At 34.5% G+C, this 14612-nt stretch overlaps 1 protein-coding gene across 2 annotated transcripts in view; it reads right to left on the bottom strand.

Annotated features, from left to right (window-relative positions):
• The window catches only part of HELLS (helicase, lymphoid specific), a 40497-nt gene that overhangs the window by 15831 nt on the left and 10054 nt on the right, over positions 1-14612 (bottom strand). For both annotated transcript variants that reach the window (XM_029916365.1, XM_029916359.1), the window contains 8 exons: positions 11848-11884; positions 11698-11762; positions 8807-8848; positions 4896-5120; positions 4377-4559; positions 3572-3715; positions 1542-1738; positions 1260-1356 (listed from right to left, as the gene is read on the bottom strand). In XM_029916365.1, coding sequence (XP_029772225.1) covers positions 1260-1356; positions 1542-1738; positions 3572-3715; positions 4377-4559; positions 4896-5120; positions 8807-8848; positions 11698-11762; positions 11848-11884 — 990 coding nt within the window. The remainder of the gene's footprint in view (positions 1-1259; positions 1357-1541; positions 1739-3571; positions 3716-4376; positions 4560-4895; positions 5121-8806; positions 8849-11697; positions 11763-11847; positions 11885-14612) is intronic.

Below are 14612 nucleotides of genomic sequence, written 5' to 3'. Positions count from 1 at the left end.
TATATATATATATATATATATATGTATATATATATATATATATGCTATCAACTCTTGAAAGGTGAGATAAAATATCTCCTTGAAATTTCCCCAGACCAGAACACAGCCCAAATTCATGGTATTTATTTATAACACTTCAAAATTTAACATGTTCCCAAAACCATTTAATATATCTTGAATATTATAAAAAGTAGAAAGAAGATGACACTGTGTCTCTTAGAATTAAAGTGATAACTCACAGCATTTACAGTGAGGTTTTGGAATAGCATAAAACCAACACACCAACCAACCCAGAGATGTAGACATAAGAGTTTCCTTCTATAAGTTCTAAAACTTCAGGCTTGAAATTATTCTCATTCATCTTCCTATTGTGTGATGACATGTGATTTTCACATTTATAAAACAAAAGCAGAAACAATAGGTAATTGTACCATTATTAAATTGTTTAGAGGTCTTCAAAAAAATACACAAACATGTTTAAATAATTTTTTTCCTTTATGGCCTTATCTTGATATATATTGATAATTCATTTACATAAAGAAAGTTCTTTTTAGGGCTCTGTAGCTCAATACTCAGTAGGTATAGAGTCAAGCACAGAAAGGCTTTAAAAGAGAGAGAGAACATTATTATCAGTTTACGAAAAAAAAGCTGCCCAGAAACACATATACCAATTACCAAGAAAAAAAAAGACAAATGATTCAGTAGGGAAAGTATGATTTGGGATTTTATTGTTACTTTCCATTTTTACACTGTTTAACATTTTTATCATAAATATGTATAAACTTTAAAATAAAAAAATTACAATGGATTTTGAATTGTCAAACCACAATTGAGAAGCCTTTTTTGGGCTCCCATATGGAGACGACTAGGAGGCCTTTGACAGTTTAATTTGTCTAAAGTAAATACAGGTAGGATGGGTGGAAACTGCAGAAAACAGTAAAAAAGGATTACGCGAGAAAGTGAATTATGCAAATACTATTGACGAACTTTCATAAAAACCACTCACTTTCATTTTTTGGCTGACAAACATATCAGCAATCATAGGGGTAACAGGAATATATGAAAAGGGCAAACTTTTCACTTGAGTTCTGCTTTAAAGCCATGTGATCTCTGGGGGTGAGGGAAGAGAAAGGGAGTTAAGTTAAATTTGAGGGGTCTTCACTTTTCCAAATCTACTACAAACGGTTGAACAGGTAACCTATGGGGCTCCTTTTTTATTTCTAGCAGTCCATAATAAGCAGAAAAAGACAGAGGCATACCTGGTGCAGCATGTGCAATACATTCTGTTCTCTTTCTTTAGCAATAATATCTTCAGCAGTTTCAGAAAGACTAGTGATATCAAACCAAGATTCAAAACTGTAAGGGAAAAAATGATTACAAGTTAAACTATTATATAAATCAATTTTTATCATATATATACCACAAAGAGATTGCTGAAAAGCTTTCATTTTAATCCAACTATTTAGAAGGAATTAATTTTAACTAAGAGCATATATTTGAGATTAGAAAAATAAAAATAGTTAAATAACTGGCTTACCTACCTTTTCAAGTCATCAAATACATCTGGCAACAAAAAGTTCAGCAATGACCAAAGTTCTGATAAATTGTTTTGCAAGGGAGTACCAGTCAAAAGAAGTTTGTTATCTGCATTGAATCGTTTTAACTCTCTGATCAGACGGCATTTCAAGTTTTTAATTCTGTGTCCTTCATCTACTATTAAGTATTTCCAATAGCAGTGCTACAAAAGGAATTTAGGGAAAAACTTCAAATTATGATCTCACAATTCTTCCTAAAAACAATTCTAAAAATAAAACCTCTTTATTAAGGATGGATGTTCAATCTTAACAAATGGCATTTCTGTATCTACTGAGGTGACCATATTTTCCTTTGAGCTATTAAAAGGTAGGTAAATTTCCCAAAACAGATATATACTTGTGTTCTTAAAAATAGACCTCACTTGGCTATGAACTAATAATTACAGTCCATCTGCTATTATGTATTTAAAATTTCTCTATTCAGTGGTGCCTGGGTGGCTCAGTTGGTTAAGCGTCCAACTTCGGCTCTGGTCATGATCTCATAGTTCGTGGGTTCAAGTCCCACGTCAGGCTCTGTGCAGACCACTAGCTTAGAGCCTGGAGTCTGTCTTCGGAATCTGACTCTCCCTCTCTCTCTGACCCTCCCCTGCTCATGCTATCTCTCTCTCAAAAATAAATTAAAACATTAAAAATAATAATAAATAAATAAAATTTCTCTATTCACATTTTTTTAGGCAAAGCAATCTGTGGTTTCCCTGCATAATACTTTGTTAGGTTTTGATTAGTATTAAACTAGATTCCTAAAAAAGAACTAGAAGCTTTTATTAATTCCATATGCTCTATAACATTAGTATCACTAGAATTTTCATTCTTGAGGTCTACATCTAAACTGACACTTATTTAATGTGATGATGTTCTCATTTTACATAATATTGGTTTATTTAGGTTTCCCTTTCTTTTGGAGTCAGTTTTAGTAATTTGTGTCTTCACAAAGAAAGCCATACACCTACTTTTCATTAAGTTGTCATAAAAATTGTTTTAATTTTTCATTTTAAAAAACCCTGTAGGGGAACATGGGTGGCTCAGACAGGTTGAATCTTGTGGACTCTTTGATTTCAGCTCAGGTCATGATATTAGAGTGGTGAGACTGGGCCCGGCCTCAAGACTATGCCTGGCATGGAGCCTGCCTCTTAATTCTCTTTGTCTCTTAAATAACAAAAGTTAACCTTAAAAAGAAAAAGAGCAAAAACAACCAAAAAACTTATATTTCCAGCACTATCATCTCAAAAATGGAAAAAAAAAAAAAAAAGCAAGCAAGCAAAAAGGGGAACCAAAAAAAAAAAAAAAAAAAACCCCCACATCATACTCATTTTTATTATATCTTTATCTTGATTGGGCAAAAAGCAAACTTAAAATTAATCTATTTTATTGTTTAAAAATACAGAAACATGTAAATAGAAATATCAACTTGTCAAGTGTAGGTATCTTTGGATAGCGGGATTGGCAAATTGAAGGAAGATGATGAAATGGGGCATTTTGCATTTCACTTCAATACATTCATAGCAGAATAAAAAAAATTTTTAAATAATATTATGACTGAGAAAAACAATTTGGGACTTCTTTGCTATAATATGGGAAACCAGATAACGTGAATAACCTCTCTGTAAGATATCTATCTTAAAAAACCCAAACATAAATAAATGAAAATGCAAAACAATCAGAAAACCCAATGCAACAGAAATGATGGTTCTGAATTATAATAATAGACATGATAAGGTATGTCTACCTGATTCTAACACACAACATAATATTATGGCTAAAGGCAAGGTGCTATAGGTCTTATTTTCTTGTTAGAGACTACAACTTTTACCTCAATCTTTCTGTCAATATAAACCTCTAGTTTCTAAAAGAATCTGCAAAACAATCTGATTTCCATTAGGAAAAAAATTATATGCTACTGGATGGTGACAAAGTGCAATGAACTAAGAAAAATATGGTTTATGGGTTACAAAGGAGTCAATGGAGACAAATCATACCTGTAATGCATTTCGGTCTCTCATGGCTATTTCAAATGAAGTAATTACCACAGGATGAATCTGCAGAGTCCCTTTTCGCTTGTGAATATTCCTTACTAATTTTCGACGTTCCTCCTGGGTTCCATGATATAACATAGTAGGTATCTAAAAGATTTTACATTGATTTATAACAAACTTCAGAACAAAATATAAGTATCAACAATTTGGAAAACAGTATTAATCATTTAGGAGAGAAAAAAAGACAATTTAATTTGATCTTAGCTCTATTTTTCTATACCAAAATGAGCCAATCACTTCTAATAAATTATTTTATTACTATAAGGGAGTAAGAAAAAGGCATAAAAACAAATCAAGTTTAAGGGAAGGATATGGCTGACACACAGATATGGAAGATAATACCACAGTAAGAGAAATAAATTGTAGCTAGGCAGCTAGGTGAATCAAATTATCCAACACACTCAAAATCATCCACAGTTATTTTTGGCAAATACCCAAGATTAATACCTATCCTCTTACACATATATTTAAAGTAGATTTTGCGGACATTTGAAAAAAAACTCAAATGAGTGGGTGCATGGCTGGCTCAGCCTGAGGAGTATATGATTCTTGATCTCAGGGTCATGAGCTTGAGCACCAAGTTGGGTATATAAATTAAATAAACTTAAACAAAACCTCCAATAAGACGTGGTTTCTGTAGTGTAGAAATCAACATAATTACAGTAACAGTTCTACAATTTAATTCAGGCAACAAAACAATAAAATATTTGCAATGAAAACATATTCAACAGAAGGAAACATATCTTACATCTGGTGTAAATCTTTGGAATTCAGCCATCCAGTTAGGAAGTGTAGACAAAGGGCCACAGACAAGAAAAGGTCCAGGTACTCCTCTCTGAATCATCAATGCAATTGTAGCAATACACTGAACTGTCTTTCCCAATCCCATTTCATCTGCTAAAATGCCATTAATTCCATTTTCCCAAAGCATCTGGACAAAATAATACACACCGTATTTAAGTTGATATAAAGAGCTGTTGAATTAGCAATCATTTCTTTTTACCCAAAAATAATTATGAGACTGACATATTCACTGTTATACTAACATTTGTGAGAAGCCGGTTATCAAAGCCATAAGAGTTGGCAGTTTTGAATAAGATACCAAATATTTAGTCTGGATAAATAAACTAGAAAATAAGTATTTACACATAAATGTTCGATTCATACTTAATATGAAACTTGGAAGGAACTCAATTTGTGTAACAGCACATTAACAGGTTATTATATAGAAATAAACCAATTATCTTGTATTAAAATTGAAAAGTACCCTCAGCCACTCCATGCCTTCCACTTGGTACCACCGCATCACTCCTCCCGTGAAGTGTTTTGGTTGTTGAAAGGGTACGGGCTGTCCATTACATTTCCGAACTGGGTCATAAAAGAATTTAGTATTCTGCCTAACCGTTTCAGACAATCTATTTTTAATTATACTATTTGAATCTTTGTTTTTCTGAAGGTCTTCTACACAGAGATTAGAAGAGGAGCTTTCGTTCTGTAAAAAACAAAACAAAACAAAACACTTTAATTAGAAGTTTGGTACATAATGCTACTACTCTCTCTCAGAAAACTGAACAAATCTGGAGTGCCTGGGCGGTTCTGTCAGTTGAGTGTTGGCCTCCTGATTTAGGCTCAGGTCATAATCTTGTGGTTCATGAGTTTGAGCTCCCTGCTGAAAGCAAAGAGCCCGCTTGGGATTCTCTCCCTCCTTCTCTCTCTGCCCTTCCCCTGCTTGTGCTCTCTTGCTTGTTCTCTCTCTAAATAAACATTAAAAAACTAATCAAAATTTACCCAGTCCTATAATTGTCAAATATGGAGAAATAAAACCCATTTGTTGAATAAAACCTTAAGAGATGTTACCTCTATTCTCCTATAAATACAAAGCAACTGGAGAAAAAACAACTTCTGAAAACAACTCTTACAGATTATAGGCACATACTCCTGAAATGACGCTTAGAGTTCTCCCAGTCAAACCTCTAAAATGAGCTACTCAAGAATTTATTAAACTATTTTCTTAATAATTTCTTTTACCTAAAGCAAAGATAATGGGTAATGTCTGTAAAAAATAGGAAAGAAAAAAATTTCCTTTCAAGGAAACATTTATTTCCATTTAAATGCATACTTTCATTGCAGAAAATGGGGCAAAGTAAATAAACGTTAAGAATTCACTACATCACACTTAAGAGTATCAATGACACTCATTATCAACTTATGACTAATGACAGATTTTATTGATTAGTGATGTATACAACTCTATTTTAAGAATGTGAAAATGAGAGGCACCTGGGTGGCTCAGTTGGTTAAGCAGCTGACTCTGGATTTCAGCTCAGGTCATGATCAGTTTACTGTGGGACTGACCCCTACAATGGGCTCTGCACTTATACTGCTGACAGTGTACAGCATGTTTGGGAATCTCTCTCTCTCTCTGTTCCTCCCCCTTCTCTCTTTCTCAAAATAAATAAACTTAATAAAAAAGGAAATGTGAAAAAGAGGATTGAGTCAATTCAAATGAAAAAAGTCTTACAAAAATTCTTATAAATAATGCTACAACTGGATATTCAACTAGAAAATTACAAACCGAGTTTCACTAATGCATATATAAAATTGATTTGTGATGAACATCACAATCAAGTAGCAAAACATCAAAACCAGAACCATCAAGCTTTTAGAAGAAAACAGTATCTGTGACAGGCAAAATTTCGTATAGGACAAAAAAAATTCACTAAACACCAAAGGGAAAAAGCGATAAGCTGAGCTACTCCAAAACTTAATAGTTCTGTTTACTAAAACATATCATTAAGAAAATGGGAGGACAAGCCACAGACTGAAAGACACAGTACATAAATCTGACAAAGAACTTATACCTTATTATATATTCAACTCCTATATCAACAATAATAAACCAGTAATTGGGCAAAAGCTATGAACAGAAACTTTATAAGACACACAAATAGCCATTAACATGGAAATACACATCATTAGTAATTAAGAAAATGCAAAATAAAACCACATAAGATTCACTTCACATTCAAGAAAATGGCTAAAATTAAAAAGACTAATATGAATTGCTGGCAATAATATGAATACTTTTGTACATTGTTGGTGAGAGTAAAATTCTGCTCATTCTGGGAACGGATCTGTATTTTCTTATGAAGTTTAATATACATTTACGCTATGACTCACCAATTCCATTTCCAGGTATATACCCTAGAGCATGAAAACATGTTCAAAGACTTGTAGACAAATTATAATGGCAGCCTTACTCATAAGTCACAAACTGGAAACAATTCAAATGCCCATTAAGAGAATGGATAAGGAAATTTTAATATTCATTCAAGGGAATGCTACTCAGCAATAAAAAAAACCTCCAACTAGTAATAAACTCAATAATATAAATGAATATCAATTAGCTGAGTAAAAAGCAGGAAATAAAAGGCTACATATTTAGATTTCATTTGTATGAAAACCTGTGATAAAGGTTAAAAATTAGGCAGATTTTTAAAAAATGTTCATTTATTTGAGAAAGAGAGAGAGAACACCAGCAAGCATGGGGCAGAGAGGAGGAGAGACAGAATCCCAAGTAAGCTCTGAGTTATTAGCATGGAGTCTGAAGCAAGCTCAATCCCACCACTGGGAGATCAAGACCTGAGCCGAAATGAACAGTTGGAAGCTTAGCAACAGAGCCACCTAGGAACTCCAAAATTCAGGCAGATTTTTGACAGAAGTGAAAAAGCAATTGCCTCCAGGTTTGGGGATGGGGAAATGACTGGCAAGGGATACAAGCGGTCTTTCTTTCACATGGAAAGGTTCCAGAGCTTGAATGTGGATGGTGGTTACCTATGTATATGTATTCGTCAATATCCATCAGCTTGAACACAACAACATTATGCTTATTTATTGCGTATTATACGAGATCAAAACTCCATAGTACATCATATGAGATGTGATTGAACCTTTATCTTTAAAAATGCAACTAAGGGGTGTGTGGGTAGCTCAGTCAGTTAAATGTTGGACTTTGGCTCAGTTGATGATTTCATGGTTTGGAAGTTCGGGCCCTGCACAGGGCTGTCTGCTCTTAGCACAGAGGCTGCTTGGCATTCTCAGTGACACCCCCCACTTCCTCCTCCACTCACAGTCTCTCTCTCAAAAAGTAATACATTCCTGAAACCATTAATACACTATATATTAACTTGGATTTAAGTAAAAAATAAAACATAAAAAAGTCCAACTAGTATAAAAAATATGCTTAATCTTATTTACATTTAACCATTGTTGTAACTGTATCATAAACTAATCGTTATGCAGAATAAAGCATTAAAAAAAAATCAATGCACTTAAAAGATGTAAACTTTGGTCGAAATTGTGGTGGCCAAACAGAATAGCTCTCACTTATAATCATGTCATCAATTTTTCTAAGAACCTATTAATCTTTGATAGGTAAGTTAATTTTTATATCCCTTGGTGAACATTTTCATGCTAGAATTATTTTTGCTTCTCTAAGAAATGTGTAATAGAAGGTAGTTGGATAGTAAATACTCAGGTAATAAGGAAAGTCTCTACATAAAATGAGGGTGGGATAAGAATCAAACCTTCCCAAAAAGAACCAAAGACAATCTTTAAGGTCAGAAACAGGATTAAGACATCTCTTATAGCTTCTACAAGCTATGGAATATAGACATATAAAAGGCACATATCCATATGGTTATAGGTACTTGCATCATTATTAAACTCCCAAGGACCCATAAACCATTACACATTAAGGAACATATAAAACAACACCTAAAGTTGATATGTAAGAAAGAAGCATGTTAGGATAAGAAAGGTGAGGGGCGCCTGGGTGGCTCAGTTGGTTAAGTGGCCAACTTCAGCTCAGGTCATGATCTCACAGTTCGTGGGTTCAAGCCCTGTGTCAGACTCTGTGCTGAGCCTGCTCCAGATTCTGTGTCTCCCTCTCTCTTTACCCCTCCCCCACTCACACTCTGTGTCCCTCTCTCTCTCAAAAATAAATAAACATTAAAAAAAAAAACAAATGACAGTATTTATCATAAAAAAAAGAAAAAGAAGTGAATTGTTTTTTAAGGCTAACTAGTTAGACAAGAGTGTACACTGGGGATTAAAGGAGCTAATGATCGGGGAAACAAACATGGCTCCTAATTTTAATAGCTCTCATAAATTTCTTACCTCATTCTCCTTTTTATTTTTTTTAGCCACAGACAAAATTTCCTAGAACATAGAGAAAACAAAAATAAATAATGCATGTGGTTCATTCTTATTTATTTAACATTTATTCTGACTTCACATGGGGAAATGGGGATAAGGCTCTCAAGCTAATTAAAGTACAGAGGACTCAAATTTGGGGACCTCGGGCAAAATTAAGCCTATAGTGTCTTATAAAACTCTTTGCATTAGTTAGCAACTCTTTAAAAAATTGGGGTATTTCCTCCTAAATTTTCAAGGCTTTTTCGAGTTTGTTTTTTAAATCAAAGCTTATCTGAAGAGACTTAAGTCCAAATGCACACATGTTAATAACCTCTTAGTACAGGGGCTGGCAAACTACAGCCTGTGGACCAACTCCAGCTGGCAGCCTGATTTTGAATATAAAGTTTAATAAGAACAAAGTCAAGCTCATTTGTTTGTCTAGGACTGCCCTCCAGGCTACAATGGCAACGTTTGGCATTGAACAGTTACCCACTAAACTATTCAAAGCCAAAAATACTATCTAGTCCCTTACAGAAAATGTTTTCTAAACCCTGCTCTAGAGTCTCCGTTGTGGTACTCTTGGTATTTAAAGATCCACTTCCAAATGTTTTATAGTCCCAGCTCTAGCCCACTTTAGACCTTTGTAGACAGACACACTTGAGTCTGCAATCTTGAGCAAGAGGTAAGGCAAATAAATTAAAATTACAGAGAAGGGGCACCTGGGAGGTTCTGTTGGTCAAGCATCTGACTGTTGATTTTGGCTCAGGTCACCATCTCATGGTCGTGGGATCAAGCCCTGAGTTGGGCTCTGTGCAGCATGGAGCCTGCTTAAGATATTTTTGCTCTCTTTCCCTCCTTCCTTTGCTGCCGCTCCCCCACTCTCCCTCTAAAAAATCTCTAAAATACTAAAAACACAGAAATAAAGTGTTCTGATTTTTAATTATCTACTAGATGCTAAGGGTATGAAGACAAGCGACACCTGAGTGCCACTTGGGGACTTAGGTGAGTATTACATCAAATTATCTGAAAAAGTTGTCATCAGGGCATAATCTCTGAAGATAAAAGTTGGGGTTTCATTTCAAGCAGAGAATAACATGTGCAGAGGGCAAAGGGGATGAATACATTCAAGAAAACTCTGAAAGTATTTTAAATTTAATGCATAGGAGAATGATAGGACACATCAGTAAGTGGCTGCCACACAGAGACAGACATGTCTATCTGTGTGTGTCATGTATATATGTAAAGTATTATGCAAGAAGAGGTATTCATACCCTAAGTCTGAAGGGATATAATGAACAGGCAAGAGAGTGATCTTATAATGACTAGCCAAGCTGAATCTTTCTGAACTATCTGTGAATGAATCAAAACATAAACATAATACCATCTATGAAGTGTTGTTAAAAACTAAACCTCAGAACTAACCTCCTGACGCTGCATACCTCCAGTTCATCTTTAGCCACCTTTTCCTTTACATACAAACTGGAAACAAATATATATTTTTAAGTTTTTAAAACTTGCCAGGATCTCTCCTGTCTCTGGATGTTTGGCAAAGGTATTCTCTCTTCCTATAACACCTCTCTACTATCTTCCTATTTCCTTATTGACTACCCTCAACCTCTGGATGATTTAACTCTTATCCTTCAAGTCTCAACTCAGATGGCACCTTCTAGATTATAAGAACCGAACGTCTGAGTTTAGAGTCTTTCTATAGGCTCAATAGCACTCATTTATAATTGATTACTTTCTATAGATTTCTCACAATAGTGTCTACTTTCCTTTATTAATTGATCTTATCCATGTAGGACAAAGTTTGCTGACAGCCAATATGCCACCAACATTTGATATATTAAAGTAACAGTTGTGATTGGCTAAACTATAATATATCTAAATAATAGTGGTTTTCAAACTGCAGGCTATGTTCCATAATCAATAAAATGGGTCCTGTTATTTTTAAAGGAAAAAAAAAAAAGGAAAATATCAGTGTGCATCCTTAATGACAAGTACTATGTGAAATTTTATATTTTTGGAAAATCTCAAGAGTTCGAATTTTAGGTTAAAGAAAACTAGTAGATAATACTGTTAGATTTGTTTTAAATGTAAAAATATAACACATTAAAATATGCTTAAGGAATATTTAAGATCTGTCATAATTGAACATGTTTTTTAATTTCTATTTTATGAGGTCACAAGTATAAAGATAAAAAAGGATCTGGGGGCGCCTGGGTGGCTCAGTCGGTTAAGGCTCCGACTTCGGCTCAGGTCAGATCTCACGTTCGTGGGTTCGAGCCCCGCGTCAGGCTCTGTGCTGACAGCTGGCTCAGAGCCTGGAGCCTGCTTCCGGTTCTGTGTCTCCTTCTCTCTCTGCCCCTCCCCCTCTCATGCTCTTTCTCTCTCTGTATCAACAATAAATAAAACATTAAAAAAAAAAAGGATCTGGTTTTAAAAATGAGTATACATGATGGGGCAGCTGGCTGCCTCAGTCAGTGGAACATGTGACTCTTGATTTCAGGGTTGTGAATTCAAACCCCACACTGGGCGTAGAAATTACTTAAAAATAAAATCTTGGGGGGGAAAAGTCAGTATTTTAGCTCCCTAAAAATCCTTAACAAGGAACAAGAACAAAGTTCTGAAGATAAAATCTTGAAGTTATAAGAAATTATAATAACTTCTGATTAGGGCACGCTCATGCTCCTTTAACAAACAGGAAGATGGTACTACCTTCTTCCCTAAAACAGTCCCTCAGCAGTCTGAAAAACTTCCCTTAACTGTCTGAAAAGCCAAGTAACAACAATCCATACAGTTTTAATGTAATTCAAATTGTACAACGGGTTTTACTCAACACTGAATCTTATGTGCCCTCCCCACTTTTTTACCTCTTTTGACATGACCTCTGAAATATTGTATGATTCATCTTCTCTTCCTCTCTTCTTTCTCATAACTATTAAAAAAAATTATTTTATTTGTGATAGCAATTAAAGCAAAAATATAAACACATGCTTCAAAAGCAGAAAAAGGAAGTTCACCTGGATTCTCTTCACTTGCATCAGTGGAATTTTTACCCTACAAAACAAGAACTTAAAATATTAGTTTTCTAGGGACTTCTATGATATTAAATATTAAAAGGCACTGATTAAGTGAATGTTTCTTGTAGTTGAACCATATCCACAACTCTTTACTATTATACTTACCAGCATGTAACCTTTTTTCTACATTTACCTGCTAGAACTTGTTTGTAATCATATTCCTTTTCCTGCCAACTCTACTTTCCAATATTTTTCCATTTGATAAATTTCTAAATTAAATATAGAAGACATTTTTATTTTGATATTACTAAGTACATCTTCTGTTAACTGTAGGTTTATGCTAAAGATATTCAGTGGGTATTTTATAGAATACTCATTTCAGTAAAAATGTTTATGGTAAATACAACTGAAAGTAGAAATACAAGAGAATACTAGTTGAAAACAAATATTAGTGAGGGGAAATAGAGGAAAGGAAGAGATATTAAAAAAAGTTTAACAAAGAAGGTAAATTTTATTCATTTAATGTTAACTCCACACCACACATGGGGCTCAAACTCACAGCCCAAGATCAAGAGTTGCGTACTCTATCGACTAAGCCAATCAGGTGCCCCAAGAAGGTTAATTTTAAAATAAAGTTAGAAGATTAAAAAAAGAAAATACTAAAAGAGACCAGTGACATGGAAGAGGCAGAACTTAATGGTTGACACCTCGAGAAAATCCTGGTATAAAAAGTCAGCTAGGCAAAAGTGAACAATGATTAAAATAAAAGGTCGAAGAGTAGGGAGTAAATGATTAAGCAAATAAAATTGTTTTAGGAGTGCCAGGTTGGCTCAGTTGGATGTGTCTGACTCTTGATATCAGCTCAGGACATGATCTCAGTTTGTGGCTCTGAACAGTGTGAAGCCTGTTTGAGATTGTCTCCTTCTCTCTCTGCCCTCCCTTGCTCACTATCTCTCTCTCTCTAAAAAAAAATATATATATATATATAATATATATATAAATAAATTAAAATTAACTAATAATATTGTTTTTCATAATTGCTTCTGTTGCAAAATTATCTATGATATACTTTAACATCACCACTAACCACACTAAGAATTAAGTGTACTTAAAGGTATCCTTATTGGTGTTTTAATATTATCTAATCAAGCCAGATTAGTAAAGAAGTGTGGGGCATAAAACAAACTCCAACATTACTATTTGTTGAATATGTAACTATCAGCTGGCTAGTGAATTCTCATTTTGTTTTACACAATAACTACAAATACTGGATTAGTGAACAATTTATCACTACTTCTGGAAGAAATATAAGCTTAGGCTTCTACAAGCCTAGGGTCACAATTTCATCAACTGATCAACACATAACCCTGTTTTATGTATGTTGCTATTTAAGGACATCTTATTTAGTACAGATACTGATTAACAGCAAACTCAGAGCAAACAGCACTATAATTTATGCCCAGAGGAAGTTTACTGAATATATGTATTTTCTCCATGAGGTACATCACAGCCTTCTTGCATTAGAAACATTAGATAGCACTTCAGCACAATATGGCTAAGGGCCATTTTAACAGCAAAATCAACAAAACCCATAAAAATGAAAAAAGTGACAATAAACCATGAAAAGAACATTTTTTAATAGTGTCACAGCATAAGTAAGGCAGAGCACTACTGTTTTAACTTCAGTTGGAAATGTGTGTTGGGAGACAAATTCTTTGCTATTCTGCACAGGAACAGGTCTATGAATGACAATGAAAACCCAAGCACTGATTTCGAGTTAATAAATTTTAGTAAGTAAGTTAACTGGCAAATATGGAATAATGAGGACAGACTGTACTTTATCTCTTTGCATCAGCTTCTTCATAAATGGAGAGAAGTATAGTACCTCTACCGAACAGAGCTTTTTGAGAACTAAAAACAAATTGTAGGGCACCTTGTGGCTCAGTCGATGCAGCATCCAATTCCACAATGAGCTTAGAGCTTACATACAAAAAATTAATGTAAAGCTTAGAATGCATGACATACAGTAAGTACTCAATATATGTTGCCTTTATTATTTCTTTTCACTAGTACAGCTGTTCTTTATACAATTCCCATCAGGATAGCATTAAACAGACTCATATTAAAACATATTCTCCTCAAAAGATCACATCTAAAATTCAGGCCATCTCTGGGGCACTTGAATAGCTCAGTCGGTTTCCCCACTTTGCCTCGGATCATGATCTTGCGGTTTGTGAGTTTGGGCCTGTGGGTGCAGAGCCTGGAGCCTACTTCAGATTCCTTCTCTCCCTCTCTCTCTGCCCCTCCCCCATGCACACTTTTTCTCTCCCTCTCTCTCAAAAATAAACATTAAAAATAAATAAATAAATAAATAAAATTCAGGCTAATCCTAAGATAATGCTCTATTACCTAAAATGTTTTTAGTAGGTATACTATCTCTCCAATTTTGGCTCTACGGCTGCAGTAATGCACAAGATACAAATTTAGATTATTGCTATGGATGCAAGTTGACAAGATGAGGGTGGAAAAACATTAAGGAGAAAAGAGTAATCATTATGAGCACCAAAGAGCTGGCCACTTATAAAAGTGAAATTTTGCCATTATGAAAAACAGAATGAGAAACAAAAGGGTTGGGGCACCTGGGTGGCTCAGTCAGTTAAGTGCCCGACTTTGGCTCAGGTCGTCATCTCGCGCCCCGTGTCTGTCTCTGTGCTGACAGTTCAGAGCCTGGAGCCTGCTTTAGATTCTGTGTCTCCTTCTCTCTC

The sequence above is a fragment of the Suricata suricatta genome, chromosome 2 (genome assembly GCF_006229205.1).
Source record: "Suricata suricatta isolate VVHF042 chromosome 2, meerkat_22Aug2017_6uvM2_HiC, whole genome shotgun sequence".
Classification (NCBI taxonomy): domain Eukaryota; kingdom Metazoa; phylum Chordata; class Mammalia; order Carnivora; family Herpestidae; genus Suricata; species Suricata suricatta.
Note: the sequence above shows the minus strand (reverse complement) of the source record. Positions and strands in the feature narration are given on the sequence as shown.